The sequence below is a fragment of the Rhodamnia argentea genome, chromosome 2, assembly GCF_020921035.1.
Source record: "Rhodamnia argentea isolate NSW1041297 chromosome 2, ASM2092103v1, whole genome shotgun sequence".
NCBI lineage: Eukaryota > Viridiplantae > Streptophyta > Magnoliopsida > Myrtales > Myrtaceae > Rhodamnia > Rhodamnia argentea.
The window spans coordinates 20,093,474-20,111,158 of record NC_063151.1 but is presented as its reverse complement, the minus strand read 5'-3'; the positions used below and the strand labels follow the sequence as shown (position 1 = coordinate 20,111,158).

Here is a 17,685-nt window from a genome sequence, read left to right as displayed (position 1 = left end):
GTGTGTATGAATAAGGCCATTTAAGTTCAAGTATGATTTTCTCTCATGGTTCATCAGAGTTAAGATATATATATTTTTATTTCGGCAGGAAAAATCAGTAATTAACGTCAACTTAAGAAATAACCAAAGACAGAATGGGATTATACAATCGTATTAAAATACCTTATCATATAGAGGAAATTTAATCTTTCCTTAGTTTTTTTGATGAGTTCTTTTGTCTATTTTCACGTGTTGAAGTTATTGCGTGACTATTTCATTATCTATGCCGTTAAAAGTGCATATACACATATACGTTGATAAGTACTTTATATTTTATATAATGGTGAATACGTATGCTGGACCAAAGGAAAATGCAAATTTTCAAATAAGGACCTCGAAAAGCCCTTATTTTCCTAAATAAGAGTCTAAAGTGGACTTTATTTCAAATAAGAGCTTGAGATGGCCATATCAATCCCAAAAAGGGCTCGAGTCACTGGCTGGTTTGGGGCATCTTCGTCATTTACTTTTTTATTTTTTCTTTGTTTAATGCCCTTGACCGGCCGAAATATTTAGCAAGCCGGTCCACCAAAGATGTCATACCCCTATTTGAAACAACCGTATCCACTTCGGGCCCTTATTTGAAACCGTCATCTCACTTCAGACTCTAATTTGAAATAATGATCACTTCAGATTTTTGGAAAAAATGAGGGCACTTCGTTTGGTATTCCCAAAGAAAAATGTGCGTGGCTGATATAATTGTTTAAATGTGTTTTTGGGGATGATTGTTGAGAATGTTCGTGGCAGAAAGTGGGCCGGGCCTATCATTTTTTAGAAGGCCCAAAACAATTTAAGCGCTCCATCTTCCGCAATCAAGACAAAGACCAGAACGCGGAGCCTCTCTTAAGTTCGTTCCCCACTCCGCTCACCGTCGCCTCTGCTCTCGCGCTTCGTCTCTCGTCTCTGCTCGCACCAGCCGAGCTCTTGAAGGCTAGTCCGCGGTCTTCTCGACTTTGGCCCTCTTGCAGTCGGCCTCGCCTCCCTCTCCTGTGAGTCCTCACTCTCCCAGATTCCGGCGACCTCAAATTATGGTTGTTGACTTCGATTACTGTTGGGGTCACAGTAAACACAATCTATTCGTTCCGCTTAATCCACTGGTGGCCGTGGACTCAGAAGGATGAAGGATTTGAGTGCGCCGTTTTCTAAACTTAGTTTGATGATGTTAAGTTGTTAACCGAGTCACTGACCACACCAGGCTCTGGTTGGGACTTTTGGTGCTAAACATTGCAGACTTCAGTTCATTGTCTTCCATGATGTTCAATGTCCTTTCGTTGATTGGAAACATCCCACTATGCTTGTATGAATCTTGGAATCAAACTTCAGTTCATTATGCGCCGCTTCATTCCACAGCCGAATGCATGCAAACAGCTTGATGAAATGTTTCTGTGACACGATTAACACGATTATGAAATATTTGCCGCGATTTTTCAATCTAGAGAAGTATTGATGTGGTTTGCCTATTGTTAACGGAGTTTTAGTTATTGAGCATGAATCTGGAGCTCGTAACCAATAATTCTGTTATCAGGTGGGTCCATGGAACGAATGGGTGGTTCACGGTTGCCATTCTGTGGAACTGGCCCCTAGCGGGCGGTTCACGGTTTCAGGGTGGGAACCACCCACTCTAGAACCGGTCACCCCTACCTTCCAAGGGTTTATGTCTGACAATTTCAGTTTCCCGCCGTCTGCTTGTAGCTTAGGTCTCCATTATCTTTTTCTATATGTGGTGGAACTGTGTCCTCTTTTCTCCGATCAAGATGAGTGTTCGGTTAGGTGATTAATGTTGTTTGCTTTTGTTTGTTTGTTTTTTTTTTTTTTGGGGGGGGTGGGGGGGGGAACTTATGACAGGACCAGGTTTTTGCGAGACCGACCATGGAGAAGACAAGCAGTTCACCCGACAAAGAAACCGTGGACAAGTGAGTTCGTTTTGGGTAGCCTTTGTTTCTCTCCAGGGGATGTCTGAACCAAAAATTGATGAGAATTCATGTTTATAGAGTTAGCAAAGGATGATTGTGTCTTTTTTTATTTTCCCCCTTTGAGATACTTGTTGGGTTTTGTGAAGTTTAGCAACAATTTGTGAAGATGAATTTCTTGTTTTTGTCCAGAGAAGCCCCTCAGTTGGCTGCAGTGTTGAAGGAAATGAAAGAAGGGCTAGATACAGTGAAAGCTAAGGTGCAAGCTTTAACTGCGAAGGTAGGCGAGATTTAGGAGCCCTCTTGGGGAGTGTCATATGATCTCTTTCAGGGCGCAAATAGTTGGAAAAGGAGCACTTCATCAGTTGTCGTCTTTGTGTGTGTGTCATTTTATTATCTCTGTTCTTTTATTTGGACATGAAGTTATCATCAGGTTGTCATCACGTGATTATGTCTTCTCCTTTGGAACTTGGTTTGAGTGCCGAAGCAACACATCTCCTTGATTTGATGCTTTAATTGATTTGGAGTTGTACCATATGCCAGGTAAAAGCGCGTCAATTTCCAACAGTAGAAGGGATAAGCTACCTTGAAGCAAAACACCTACTTCTTTTAAGCTATTGCCAGTCGCTTGTGTATTATTTACTACGTAAGGCTAAAGGACTTTCTATTGAAGGTCATCCTGTTGTTCAGAGCCTTGTAGAGATAAGATTGTTTTTGGAAAAGGTTGGCATTCCCTATTGTTTCTTGTTTGGGTTTCTACCGCCTAAAAATGTGGTACTTATGAAATCCATATCTTCTTGCTGAATCAGGTCCGACCCATTGACAAGAAACTCCAATACCAAATTCAGAAACTCACAACAGTTGGTAGAGGTGCTGGAGAGAGCACTGCCTTAAATGAAAAGGAAACAGATGCTTCTCGGAAAACTGAAGATTTTTTGAAATATCGTCCAAACCCCGACATGCTTGTCAGCAAATCAGATACGACTGCGGAGGTGAATTTTTCTAGCCAATTGTTATACTTGAGCTCTGATGTATTCCTTTTTTGGCAACCCAACAGAAGAAGAAAATATGATGTCCCCCTTCTAAATCAACTGCCATATCGTGTAGGGCGGTGGCGGTGGCGGTGGCAGTGTTTATAAGCCGCCCAAGTTTGCCCCAGCTTCAATGGGGGAGGATAAGATGTCAAGGCAAGAAAGAAATGCTTTAAGAAAGGAGAAAGAGACTCTACGACAAGCTAGGCAGAGTGACTATGTGAGAGAATTGATGGATGATTTGCAGGGGAGACCTGAAGAGGTAAGACATAATCCTCTAATAATGTGATTGTTTATCGTCCTCAGTAGTTCTTTTCCTGGGTTGATGGTGCAGCACATCCTCATCTCGTGATATGGGAGGATGAAATTCTCTTTTGCGGGATATATTAGCTGATTAAGCTATTCAACATAGTAAATGATACATTACATAACTTGGAGCTCAAATAATTTCAGTTGATTATGTCCCTCCCCACAACCAAAGAAAGAAATGAGATTCGGAACTGTTGCAAGATAAATGGTTAGTCTTCAAAATCAATCTTATTTTTTGGTTAGAAAATGCGCAACTCTTTTTTAATGAATTGGAAAGGGCATTTAAATATTTTATTATTTTCAGCCTATTAGGGTCATTTTTTAATTTATGTGTAAGATTAATAGTTGAAGTGTTTTTTTGCACCTTTTGGGTAGGATGGGTATTTTCATCCAATTTGAAATGGCATATCTTTGAACATATTAAAGATGAAGTATTTGCAACATACTCCACAGGTTGGTTTTTGGGGGTACTTATAATTGACCCTTCTTTTTTTATTTTGCATAGTATCTTCACCTCATTCTTTTTGTGGCATTTTATGTAGTTATATTGAGCTATTCTACTTGCATTGAGTATCTTTTTATATCGTAAGAGCATGATTACATTATCGACTTGTGTAATGTCAGTCTGTAAAGTAGGGGATTCTTTGATTGTTTATTTAGTCGCTCTATGATTCTTGATGTGGCTGATGATGATATATCCAGGTCCGTGAAGTTATTGGGACCGAAAGTAGGGAGCTTACTACGTATAAGGCAAAATGGGAAGAGCGTGCAAGGCGAGAAGAGGAGCTTTTCACTCGAGCTCCTGTTACGAAGTTGGAGAAAAAGAAGGAAAAGCACTTGTTGAAGTCAAGAAATGGGTATGCTTATGAAAAGCTAAATTAATAGATTTTCTTTGTGACTTAAGCTCATGTTTTTCTACATCCTGTGGGGGAATTCAATTTGAAATTGCCATTATATTTATGTTTGCAATGCTTTTGACCTTTCTTCTCCTGCCCTTGCCAGGTTGCTTGGCCTTACCGACAGCTTTTATGATGAAATCAAAACCTTGCCTTTAGAGGATGATGTTGCTGAAAAGACATCTGGCTTTGGTGGTGATAGCAGTCGGAAGCGAAAATTTAAGAAGCGCAAGGTACTTTTGAATATGTACTCTTTCGTTTTTAGTTTGCCCACACCTTGACCAACTTCCTTTGCCACTGAGCCAATTTGTGCATAAGACTAGTAGTCACTTGTCATGTTTATCGTGCAGGAGATTTCCTTTTCCGTTTTCTTATTTATCAAATTATATTATATTATTCATACAGCATACAATTCCTGCTCTCTTTACTTTGTTTCTTGTTTTTACCTTTTCGTCTGAAAGAACGTTTGGAATGAGAGTATATGCTATTTTTGCTAATAGCCTCTTGCTCATGGCAATTTCTTTGGGCCTATTTTCAGAGAAAGAATTGAAGGAGTAAGCTTATCATTGCGAGAATATCTTATGATGCGTGGCTGCTGTTTGAGCAATAACGAGGCAGAGGCGAGTAAATACCATTTCATCGATGGTGCGGTTTTGTTTTACTGGAAGAGTCGTAGGTTTTATAATTTGACGGGAGGCTAGTTGATTATTATGTTGAATGTTACGTAAAACTTGCAAATGCTTCATGTGAGATTGCAACTTCATTAAACCAATGTTATTCTCCATTTTGGCTTTCAGATTTTATTCTACTTTGAGCCACTGTAAGCTTTTTGTATTCTGAGCCTAAACACCTGTAAAAACTACTCCTAAAGCACGGCCAAAGTACCCTATCAATGCATTTTCTGGAAAATATTGATGTTAACCCTGTGCTCTGATTGCATTAATCAGTGATATATCACGAAAACTCTAGCGGCGACTCTTTTGGTTGATAGTTCTTATATTTTTCTGCAATGTGATCATATTATGTGCTGGTAATCAAACCATTGTCGGAACTCAGGAACATGACATCGTCAAGACTAGGTTGTAAATGTTGTGATTAACGTTTTTCCGAGTGTGTTTTTTTTTTGGGTCAAATAATTTTTCCGAGTTAAAGCTCTACATTTTCTGCCCATCTGCTGCAATTTTTTGTGATTAACGTTTCCAGCATCTTCTGATCTATGTTGTCCATTAGAAGCAATGTTTCACTGCACAATCCACTGTTGACGGATTTTCCCTGAATACGTTTAGGGAAGATAAAATATGAGTTTGTAATATTTAGATCCTCTCGCAATTTGACTTGCCAAAAATTGTGTGCGACTATTTATTTCCTCTATAGATTTTGATGTTTTCTGGCAAACCGATCTTCCAGCAACACCAAATGTCGTATTTGTTAGTGTATCAAGATTAGGGGTGAGTAGTTCCCGGTCCGGTTCGGTTCCCCTCAAGAACCGGGGATCGGAGCGACGGTCCCTAGAATCAGACTAGACCAGTCCGACCAGTCTGGTTCCCGGACGGTCTAATGTAACTGGTAAATTTTCCATGATGGAACCACCAACAATGTCACAGCACACCTTCATATCCACGCTTTCATAGCCAAGCTTTCAGGATCTATTTGCCGTACAAAGTCATCATTTTTTCCTTTTACTTTCTACGACCCCTCTTCGTTTATCTCGTAAAGACTGTGAAGAACATTGAGTCGGCAGCGATTTCTGGTTGTCCTCTTCTATATGTTGTCGTCGTTTCAGCCAGAGGAGGAGACCCACATATTGCAAGAATGATTTGTTCTTTACCTAAAGTCCAAATCTTAGATGACTCGTTCACTTCTTGGTATCTTACCGTCTCTGCACGCTTTCATATCTCAGGAAATGGGATTGAACTGCTTTTAGTACACCCAAGTTATTGGAGGCGCTGTGAAATTTACTATTTGAAATTTTGAACCGGTAAAACTTTAAAAAAAAAAAAAATCCATCGATATGGCCCTATACCTCCGGGATCAGAAACCGGATCGCCCGGCTACCAGTTCCAATTTTAAATCCCAGGAACTGCACCACCACCCTTTAGAACCAATAATCGGACCATTGGTCCAATCCGGTTTGGTCGGTTCGACTTGCTCATCCCTAATCGAGATATCACTTGAAATCGATGGACCCCAAAAAAAAAAATCACATCAAAACTTTTAAGTCATAAATTACGTGAAATTTGACTAGAACTTCAAATAAGTGGACCTTCAAAAACCTATATGGCATCTAAATAAGTTAACAAACATTTTCTCAATGGCAATACCTCAGAACGTAGAAATTTCTAAGTTTAAACCAAGGTCACCCACATGCACTATTTCGTTCGTGATCTGCGTTTTAATTCGTGATTTCCATTCTGTATATTCCACTAGAAATAATCATGTTATTTATCTCTCTCTCTCTCTCACACACACACACACACACACACACATATTTTATATGATAATAGTTTGTATTAGAGAACAAATTTAAAGCTAATTTTTGAACTTGAAACTTAGTGACTTTAGATGTGTCTGAAGCACATATTACCACCTATACTTACTGTAGCTAAGAAATCACGTCTCATTCTAACTTTGTTTTTTTTGTTTTGGTCGAATACATCTTATTCTAACTTCATCTTAAAAGAAGCCTACACCTGCCGAACCATATTTTTTGGACAAGGGATGTTCCAAATTCCCATTTTCGTTTTACATATTGGAGCGATCCATGCTCCAGGTGACTTTGGTTTCAAACATGTCCAATTGATATGGAAAAAAGAATCAATGAACATACGATATGAGCAGACTGACTACAGGATTTTAAATTTAATTCATGATAGTAATAACCATAGTTAGTATTGGTTGTCAAATAAAATCTTGTCAACCATAAATTTGAGAAGCCGGGAGAAGGACGTCAACATCAGGTCAACACAGTAAAGCCATTTGATTCTAGTCTAACCATCATCACTTCATGGACAATGTGCACGATAATATGGACTAATAATTAGAAGTTATACAAGAACAAACTTGATACACAATATCTAAGGCTCATTAGCTTTCATTTGAGTAAATCTACCTAGAGAGCAATCCTATCGTGCCACATTTACACTCGAAAAAAGTCGGATTGATTGAACAAAACAATAGTGGTGGACTAGTCCAGGGTCTAGGCTATCAATTTCTCACGGGCAATAAGTTTGTTCTAATCACTTTTTGCAGCCTGCCTTTGGGGTACATTGTAAAGAATAAGACCTAGCACAAGAATGATCCCGCCGATCACAAAAAAGGGACTTAAGCTCACACCTTCAGGGAGATATGGCAATGGACGAGAAAGGACATAAATTGAAATGGGAACTGCCAAGACAGAGGGAGAGTCAGTCAGATATCTACACCATGTGCAGAGAAAGGACATAAATTGAAATGGGAACTGCCAAGACAGAGTGTCAATCAGATATCTACACCATGTGCACATACATAGCGCACACAAGAGAGAGAGAGAGAGAGAGAGATGACCTGACAACATTACGGCAAGAGAAGCAACAACAGCAGAAGACATCTTCACCAGATTGAGCAACGATATATTGAAGATAATGTTGGTAGTTACAAAAATTAATGGAAGCCACGGTGCCCCATCACAACCTTGAACGTATTGCACAGGTAAAAAGATGAGTTCAATATAAGCAAGATGAAGGAAGTTAACTGAAAAGGGAACACATCAAATGAGGTACATAGGCTGTACAAAGTCAAAAGTATCTTTTAGTAAAGTACAATTACACATAAATTCACGAGGAATATACTAAAATAGCATGCATAATAATCCTAGCAGAAGTTTTTTTCAATTTCACCTCAAGACATACCTAGCGAAATGGTTCGTGTAGGAAAGCTGATCAAAAGCTTGTCATAGTTTTTAAGAGTTCACAGTATTTTTCCTGATAACCGAATGCCACCTATAAGTGCCCATACTTTGCACAAATAATGATAAGGTGCCCAATGGGTTCCAAATTCAGAAAAAAGGACCTAATTTCTAGTTCTCAAAGATGAGTGTAGATGTAGCTGAAGCTAATGTGAAAAATGAGAAAATGATTTTTGTTTTTTTTAACTAGAGAGAAGTTGAAAATTTTAAAAATTAACGGAATCAAGAGAATGATGATTGTCCCTAAACCTTGCCCATTTCAAAGAAAGAGATCAAAACTTCGGTGAAGATGAGATGGATGGACATGACCACCATTGATATATGGATTGTCCACGGTTAAAAAGTAGTGACCCTCATGTAATGGATGAGGAATTCTGTCAGTGGTTGCAGAGATGTAATGGTAAAGAATGTAACACGGTTCGTAGAAATAAATATCAGGAAACACAGTTAGGACTACCTAAAGATGGGAGAGCTTACCTGTGGTGTTGGCTCCAATGTTTAGAAAGCAACCAGCTCCTTCTTTCAGATACAGAGGAAGCTGGGCAAATGGTATGCCTTTCAAATTTGACAGAAAAGGCAGAAAAAGAAACACAAAAAGAGCCTGAAAATGAAGGACATCAAAACGAACAGTGAGTGATGCATCATCAGGACAACTATATCTCTTACTGCAAAATCTTTGAATATCTTTCATCCGCTATGCGAATTTTTGATATGGCAAAAGATACGTATTCACCTTCCCCCTTAAGTGGGGATGGCAACATGTACAAACTGTCTTTTTTGTTTTGCCCCGTACATGTACGTACCTTCAGTGACAATAATTTTGCAACATGAAAGTTAACAGGAAATAGTTGTGGTTTACCCTTCAACAGTATATTTTCTCACACATTGCCCTCTAGGTCTGAAAAAATTTGTGGCAAAGCCAAAAGAAAGAAATAATCGAACACTTCAATAATCAAGGTTGTAAAGAGTCAACTTATGAAGTCATATTAGAGTTCCCCAAACTGACTAAGTCTTTGTCGGCTACTTTGTCTCCGATGGGTTTCTATTTACGACATAAATTTGGCACAGGCTTACCTATTGTCTAATGTATCCAGGAAAGCGTGATACTTGGTTGTCACCAGAAGATAGATAATATACACACCCATATTGCATGATAACATTTCTACGCTTATACGCCATGGTCATCTTCAGTTTCTAAGGCGTAGATTTATTACAGTGTCACTCTTCTTTAAAGAAAAAGAGCTGTCTCCATCACTTTACTGAAAATTTATATCAGACTGTTGGACTCAACTCCAAACACAATTTTCTCCTGGTAGTTACCATCATGACGTGTTATGATGACAAAGTTCCACCGAAAGTCCAATGCAGACAATGAGAATTACCTGAAACCCAGATCCAAAAGAATTCACGACAAAAATGTCAAGTGATTTCCCCTGAAAGGATATAAGTTAGAGACATTCAATAAGTAGTTAGTCAATTTCACCTAAACTGGATACTGGGATTCAGCGGACCATCTACCTTAAGGCGCCTTGCAGCATCAATAAAAACAGATTCCTGTCCATTGAAGAAAATTCAACGTTTACCATTTTGCTGGCATATCATACAATCTGTTTAAGACTTGAGAGGTTTTCCTTTTCTAACCTTTATAATAGAAGCACCAGCTTGAAAAGCACTGGAAGCAATCATCACCAATGGCCAAGCAAAATCAATTCCAGATAAACTCTGACCAGAATTAGACCCACTGAAAAACATAACAGGAAAATGCCGGTAACTTATTGTCTATTGCATGAAGCAACAAAATAAAACTGTGTTCCCGGCCAACAAGGCTCCCTTCCCACAATGCAGGGTCGGGAAAGGGTCATCTAACAAACACAGCCTTCTCTTGCTTTTTGACAAAGAGGTTGCTTCCACAACTCAAACTCAAGACTTCCCAGGATCAAGTGGTAATTTTACCATTACAAGGCTTTACAAGTAAAATCAAACAATCGATAAAGCTATATCAGCTGATTGCTAGTTCTCATATCAACGGAAGCACTGAACGTTAAGAGTACTTAAATATTAAGTTCCGTCTTCATGAGTCTACGAATGACGCATGAGAGGAAGTTGGAGTATTTAAGTATTGAACCATGTCTTTACCCACATGTTTAAGCTATTGAATACGTTGACAGTGATTCCACGATACTTCACTGCCCATGCTTCCTTACCTAGAGACAAAATTGGATCATCTTTGAAATGATGCATAGGACATACTGGTTCCTTTCCCTTCCTTAAATGAAATTATGGTGTGTTAAGCATCAACAAATCATGAACAGTCAATCCAGAAGTGAGTTATATAGCAACCAGATGTAATTGCTAAGATCCCAAATGAGAATGATGGAGGAACATCAATGAGCAAATGTTTTTCTTCCTCCCCAGTCGCTATTAGCGATTAGATTAGCCCAGCAGAAAGTTGAGGCAATGTGATGAAAAGTGAATATTGTTCAATGCAAATTAAACAACCGGAAAATTCATGAGTAGAGAGATCATCAACGAGTTACAATATAGCTATTACCGGTAGCTATCCAAAAAAAAAAATCAAACAAAAGTCCACTAGAATTACCCTAAGCATCAATAGAATGTGATACGCATAATAATTATCTCAATGCAACATGTGATATAACGCCATGTTATGTGGATTGATTTATATGTGACTTAGGAGCTCCTAGGGGTTATTTACAAGCAGTTCAATGTGTTTAAGCTATATCTACATGAATTGAATTTAAAATTTCTTGAAGCATCTTTCCTACCTATTTAACATTCAAAACTCTAGAAGCACAATGTAGAAAGATGACAAAATTAGACATAAGGTTCAAGATACATTTGAAATAGCTTTCTTCAAGTCGGTGTTGAGGACGCATATGAAGATGGATTGGGCGTGGCAAAATGAGCGTGATAAATGCAATTAGGACTATCATATTGGAGTGTATTGACATTGAGAACGAGTCTATAACAACAGTGTCTTAAAACGAGGCAAATTATCTATTAAAAGTTATGACCTTGACAGAGGACACATTGTTAGATCTTTTACTATTAAAAGGAAATATTTGCAGCAAATTTATTTGCATGAAAAAATGAAGGTCCAATCTAATAGGATAATAGTCGGAGCATATATAGGGACAATGTTGCAGCAAGAACAACCCAATACTTCATATCAAGAAGATCATTTGATAACTTGCATGAGCCATAGCCAACATAAAGAGATTATGATACCTTGCTACAGCCACTACTACGCCAGCAGCTACAAGTAAGCAGCCAGCAATTTGATTAAATGAATACTTCCTACCCAGAAGAACAGTTGAGAAAGTCAGTTGCCACACCAAAAAAGTCTGCAACAGAAAGGAAAAAATGAAAGCCATCGTTACCAGATGACATGCAAACTATTCCAGTGAAATTTGGGTTTTCTAAGAGAGAATTTGCTTTTTTTGAGCGATTAAAATAGGACAAGTCAATAGTCTTATTTGCAATTGCTTATTCATGGTTTTTGCCTTGGAGATGTCCAAAAAACTTGACAGCACGCTCATTCATTTCTATCTTGCAACATAGTTTATTAACAATCTAACAATCTGGGCAATCTTAAACCCAGATGGATATAACAAGCATGTCTTCAGATGGGAATTTCAGCTTAAATATCCTCACAAAATCAAAATTACCTGGCTCAATATGGGTATGGCGGGTCCAGGGAGCATTGCTGCATAAGATATGAAGTTTCAGAATTCTAGCTCGTTAGTTATTAAAAACTTCATAATATACTTTTTCCCCTTGACAATCGCTTTTAATTTTCTTATACCTTACTTTGTGTAGCTGCACAACCTTTTTTTCTCTTTTTAAAAAAAAAAAAACCTATTTTCTAAAGCTTTCTTTTTGGTTTTGTAGCAAGCACATCAAGTCCACCATCATGACTCTTCAAGGTAGATTACTTTATTGGCCATTCAAGTTTCTCATGACTTTTGATCAGGTTGCTACAAATTTCAAATTGTTAAGTTAGTTCACTACCAGTCTAACTTGGTTTCCATTGTGCTAACTCTGTCTCTCTTTCACCAAAAACCTAACATGAGCTTGCACGGCATGGCACATGAATAAAAGTGCCACATTAAGCCTCAGTCATGTGTCATGTCAGATTCCTGTTAGGTTCGCAACTGAAAAATGGTGCAACCTCAATCAATACTGTTTCATATGAATTTTTTTGAAATTACAGTGCCTGAACAAAATTAGACCCAAGAGTAGAATAACAGCCTTTGGAATTTACCCTAGTTCTTTGGCAATGCTAAGTTGGTCAGTGGCATGGTTATTGGCAAGAACTTATTGAATAAGACTAAATTTTTTCCCTTACAAGCAAGCATGAATTAGATAATACGTCCTCTGCATGGTAGACCACGACAACATCCATACACTTTTGCAGACTACCGATAAACTTGCAACCTTTTAAAAACCAATAGAACCATGCAATTCGCCTAAATAGTTACAGTTGTACGAAACGTATGGTACCTCCAGCAGACATCCCAGAAACTACTCCCAGGGCTTCAAGCATTCCAATGGCCACAAACCGCCATTTGGGAAGTGCTAACATCTCGCCAGAAACTATCCCAACTCGATTGCGGATGTAAAGAATCGAAAAATAAATTGCCACATACCTGTGATTTACCAATAGGCACGTACATTATTGAAGGGTAGGTTTTACAAATTGGTTGAGGAAAGTGAGAATGACGCGAACAAGAAGTTATGCTCAGCACAGCAGCTCCATGAACTGCAAGTGGCCATGTCGCGCTTGATGGATAACGTGGCCATGTAATGATAAAATTGATAGCAAAATGAAATTACTTCAAAAATGAAAAAAGGCCATATATTGATAAAAGATTCTCCATTTCAGAACCGGCGCAGGGAGAAAAACTCACCCGAAGGTGGTGACCTGCGCGAGAAAGAAAGGATACTGCTTCATGGGGACGAGAGCGAGCTTGTAGAGCACGCGATTGGCGACGGCGAACGCGACGGTGACCGCCGCGGAGCCAAGGATCGCCAGCTTACCGTCGGAAGGCGCCGGAGGGGCATCGCCGCCCGAGGCGCGGACCTGGAACTTCGCGGCCGAAGCTCGTGGAAGGCGAGCGACATTTGGGTGGGTTTGGAGCGGCGGGAGCTTGGGGAGGAGATTGGAGGAGAGACGGAGGTTGAGCGGGAGACGAATCGACGACATCACGAGGAGAGAATGGTGGTTCGAGCCATGGAGGAGATGAGAGGGAGACGACGGCAACGACGCCGAATACGGGAATCCCATCAATGGTGGAGAAGGAAGGAAGGAAGGAAGGAAGGAGAGGAAATAGAGACAGACGGATTTGACCTCATTTACTTGACCATTGTTATTTCTTCTGTAGTTGCTCTTTTTACAAGAATCCTCTAAAATTCAGGCATTTTATAAATTTGATGATTGGTATTCTGTCTTTAAAAAAAAAAATTACTGAAGTAATATTCTAGTATATTTATCAACAATCTCTTTCTAAAGTTTAGGCTTGGTTCGTTTCGTGAAAAATGATGCGTTTTTGAAAAAGCTTTTTCAAAAAATCATTTTTCGAGAAAATGACCATATTTTCCGAAGTTTGGCTGAAATCAAAAAATAAATTAGAAGATATTTTCATCCATTCAGTATGAAAAATTGAATTTGATTTTCCTCCGTGTAAACATTTTAATAAATTTTTATTTTTTGTTGTTTCCTTTTTTATTTTGTTATTTTTAATATTTGGCTATTTATTTAGAGTTGTGCTTTTTCCACTCCCAATTTGACTTAGATACTCCCTTTCACAATGTACTAACCATATTACCCATTGCTTTTTTCTCCTTTAGAATTCTCTATCTGTAGAGACTCAAATGTGGGGTCCATTTAGGATTTATTTTTTCTGTTCCATCTTTTTCTTCAACTTCCCTTTTTTTTTTCTTGGTGGTTTTGTTGATTAGGGACTTTGGATCTGAGGACGCTGCCTCCCACGATCTGATGATCAACGACATGAAAAAATAAACCAATGCGGTAAAAGAATTATATCGGCCCCATAACATATTGCTCTTGAATTAACGAGAAGTCGTGTTCTTAACAAAAACAAGATTGTTCCTAAAATGATTCTATTGATTTAATTTGTGTTGCTTCATGATCTGATTGTTCTTTTATCTATGTGAGTACTCTCAAAGAGTTGATCAACGTACTAAAATTATCTCTTTGTTCGTACCAGCTACTACATTGTTAATTTCTTGTAAATTCGAGCAACAAGACATTCGACTGAATTCATAAACATTCATAGCAAAAGTGGCTTCTCATTCGCAGTCTAAAGATCATGAATGGATTTCCCATATCACTCCAATCGAGTAATTATGAAAGTTATTGAGGTATTCTAATTTCAAAGGGGTTCCGCCATTTATCCAATTCTTGATTGTTCGACATGAAATAGTAGAACTGCTTTAGTAACTACTCCACATATTCTCCTTCATGGACTTAACTGTACTTATACTTAATCTATGAACTCCTGAAAGCTTCCTCCATTATCTTTGGAAACCGGATGACTTCGACAATTCCCAACTCTGTCATAACAAGTATATTACAGAAAAACAAAAAACCAAGAAAGAAGAAAAAAACATGGACAAAAGGTTAGGATGAGCGGTTTTAAGGTCAATTCGGGTTCCGCCCGGAACCTCTCTGTTGGTTTGCATAAAGGTCTTAGAGGAGGAAAATGAAAAAGTCTGCATTACGCTTCAACACAAGTGAGAACAAGAAGAAAGAAAGCGAAAGAAAAATAAGAAACAAAAGAAAAAAGTGGGCCCCACATTGAGGGGTAATATAGTCAGTACACTCTGAAATGGAGTGTTTAAGCCATGCAAGGAGTGAAAATAGCGCCGCCCTTTATTTTATTTTATTTTATTTTTTCTCTTTTCTTGTTTATATGTTTTTCTTTTCCCTCCTTCTTCTGCTAGCCGCTGGCCTTAGGCGAGCACGAGCTCGCCGAGATAGGGCGAGCCCGAGCTCGCAGGCTGTCGCCTTGGCCGGTGCCCGGCCAAGAAGCAAGGAAAAAAATAAGGAAAAAAAATAAAAGGGAAAAATAAAAACTACTAAAAATTTGAAAATAAAAAATTACCAAAATTTTTTAGATATTTAAAAAGGAAATGAAGGTGAAGAAATAGAGTAAGGAGAAGGTGAGGGAAAATGTTTTTCTCTTTCTGAAAGTATTTTTTCCTACTTTTAACGGTTTTTTTTTCAAGAGTTAAAAATGTTTTCCTTGGCTCATCTTTTGTCATGAAACGAATGCCGGAAAATCCGAAAATATTTTCTTGAAAGTTGTTTTTAGCGAAACGAATGGTGCCTTAATCTCTAATAACTCATTGTCACATATAATTTCGTCTATTTTGAGTGGAGTTCTTAGATTAAAATTGTAAACTCTACAAGATTATGATGGAAGATTTAAAAAAAGGCATGAAATGCCTTCATTTCTTAAATAATGTCCTGAAGTAGATCTTATTTCAAATAAAGGCATGAAGTGCACTCATTATCTAAAAAAAAAAAGGCTTAAACAAGAGTATTTTTGTCATTTATATTTTTTTTCCTTTTTCGTTCCTTCATTTTTGGTGGCAGCCGGTTTCAAGTGGGGTACACGGCCTACAACCGGCGAGGCCACCCAGCCCTTGCCAGTGGCTGGTCATCACCTAAGATCGGCCATTGTCAAAAAGGAAGAGAAAAAAGGAAAAAAAAATAAAAAAAATGTAAATGCTGAAAATTTTCTTTCAATTAATGAGGACACTTTGTGCCCTTATTTGGAAAAATGAGGGCACTTCGAGTTATTTGAAATTTTCTCAAATTATAATTTAGATTCGAGATATGTTAAATAACAAAGATTACCAATAAGGTTCCAATTCATTACAGAAAATCTCTCACGGAATTCAGCTTTATGAGTATGAGGAAACGAACTTTTAATAAAAGACTAAATGAAAATAACGCTAGGTGATGGATAAAACAACATCGTTTTGACTGACGCAGACAGTTTTGTATTTTTATAACAAATGCGCGAGCTTCGCATTTTCAAGAAAATACCACCAACTTTGGCCGGTTGGCCCTTTCCCCCTTGTGATTATGATCAATCCAGTTCTTTAGGTTTACTTTCGTGAACTCGGTAAAAGCAAGGCATGTGAGATCCATTTAAAGTGCGAAAATAGAATTAATACCAATGAAGTACTTTTCCAATAAAATAAAAGGTTTTGTCAAAAAATAAAATAAAGGGTTTGACATATATATATATATATATATATATATATATATATAGGTTTTGTCAAAAAAATAAAATAAAGGGTATATATATATATATAGCCGAAAGTTCAAAGGTTGACAAGCTTATCGTTGCAGCCTCACCGCGTTTCAAATGTCAAGCATCTCTTTATATGAGTTACCAAGGCCACGCGAGATAATTATTCTCTTTCCGAACTTTATTTTTATCCAGAAATAGAATTTTTTTTATTTATTTTCATTCTATGAACGAGTCCTTGAGCAAAGACACGCGTTTGACAAATTCGTTTGATAACATAAAATTTCCACGATCAAACGGCGATGGGCGAATTGGAGACCGGAGATCGGGGACAGCGACGGCGACGGCGACGGCGACGGCGACGGGCAAATGGAGATTGATGGTCGCAAACAGCAGACAGCAATTGGTTGCAGTGAACGACGATCGGTGGCCGACAAATGGCGATCGGTGACCTACGACAAACCGGTGGCACCGATCACGATCGGCAGCCGGTGGACGAGGAGCAAGGGACGGAGATCGGCAACCTCCGGCCAACAACCGAGAGTTGGGACGAGAGAATTGTGTTCGGCGAACAGCAATGGGGCAAACAGGGACTACCGACCGGCGACCGACGAACAACAACCGACAACAGGGATGCAAGAATGGTGACAGGCGGATGGCGGCTCACAAACCGTGATTGGCAGACGGACACCGGCGGACGATGACAGGGCGAACGAACACCGACGGCTAGCGATCGGCGAATGGGGACTAGGGCGGATAGCAACCGACGAATAGCAATTGGCAAATGGCAACCAACAACGGTCGACAGCCAACGGATGGCGACCGATGGTCAAGGACCGGAGAACAACGAGACTGGCAACCGACAGCTAGTGGTAGGGACGCGAGAGAGATAAAGTAAGCAATGAGAAAAAAATTATGTTTTCGTATCTATTCCAGAAATAAAAAAGAAAAAAAATAAAATTATTTACCAAACAAATTTCTGTTCCAAATCTGTTGCTTGAAACAAAAAAATAGATGAACAGGAAACAGAACTATTGTCATGCCTGCCCCAAATGTCCAAGACAGAAACTAATCATAAGTTCTATATTTCTCCCTTACAGAAAATTATTACGATCATACTTTTTCAATTCCTTTGTTTTGATTATAAATAAATGTCATCATTCAACACCAGAAACGCGATGCTGATGCGGTATTGCTCAACGGAAAATTAATCCAATTCAAGGACCCAATTGGTAAAAATATATCACTAGCTAT

At 38.6% G+C, this 17,685-nt stretch overlaps 2 protein-coding genes across 4 annotated transcripts; one reads left to right on the top strand and one right to left on the bottom strand.

Annotated features, from left to right (window-relative positions):
- Positions 1–945: 945 nt before the first annotated feature.
- LOC115739546 (neuroguidin) lies at positions 946–5,134 on the top strand. The gene is made up of 9 exons (XM_048273908.1): positions 946–1,025; positions 1,882–1,949; positions 2,139–2,226; positions 2,490–2,669; positions 2,756–2,938; positions 3,054–3,239; positions 3,989–4,143; positions 4,289–4,415; positions 4,721–5,134. The coding sequence occupies exons 2-9, from the start codon at positions 1,906–1,908 to the stop codon at positions 4,730–4,732; spliced, it is 975 nt and encodes a 324-aa protein (XP_048129865.1). The 5' UTR covers positions 946–1,025; positions 1,882–1,905; the 3' UTR covers positions 4,733–5,134.
- A 2,028-nt stretch (positions 5,135–7,162) lies between these two features.
- LOC115739544 (protein CLT2, chloroplastic) lies at positions 7,163–13,539 on the bottom strand. 3 transcript variants are annotated; one of them, XM_030672685.2, is made up of 10 exons: positions 13,057–13,539; positions 12,650–12,795; positions 11,815–11,852; positions 11,375–11,490; positions 9,767–9,866; positions 9,644–9,679; positions 9,508–9,558; positions 8,603–8,663; positions 7,726–7,851; positions 7,163–7,566 (listed from the first exon to the last, which is right to left on the bottom strand). In XM_030672685.2, exons 1-10 carry the CDS (start codon positions 13,431–13,433, stop codon positions 7,415–7,417), a joined length of 1,203 nt encoding a protein of 400 aa, XP_030528545.1. In that variant the 5' UTR covers positions 13,434–13,539; the 3' UTR covers positions 7,163–7,414. The 3 variants fall into 3 exon arrangements, with proteins under 3 accessions (XP_030528545.1, XP_030528544.1, XP_030528548.1); XM_030672684.2 differs by having other exon boundaries at positions 8,603–8,726; positions 13,057–13,538; XM_030672688.2 differs by having other exon boundaries at positions 8,603–8,726; positions 13,187–13,496.
- Between the last annotated feature and the right edge of the window lie 4,146 nt (positions 13,540–17,685).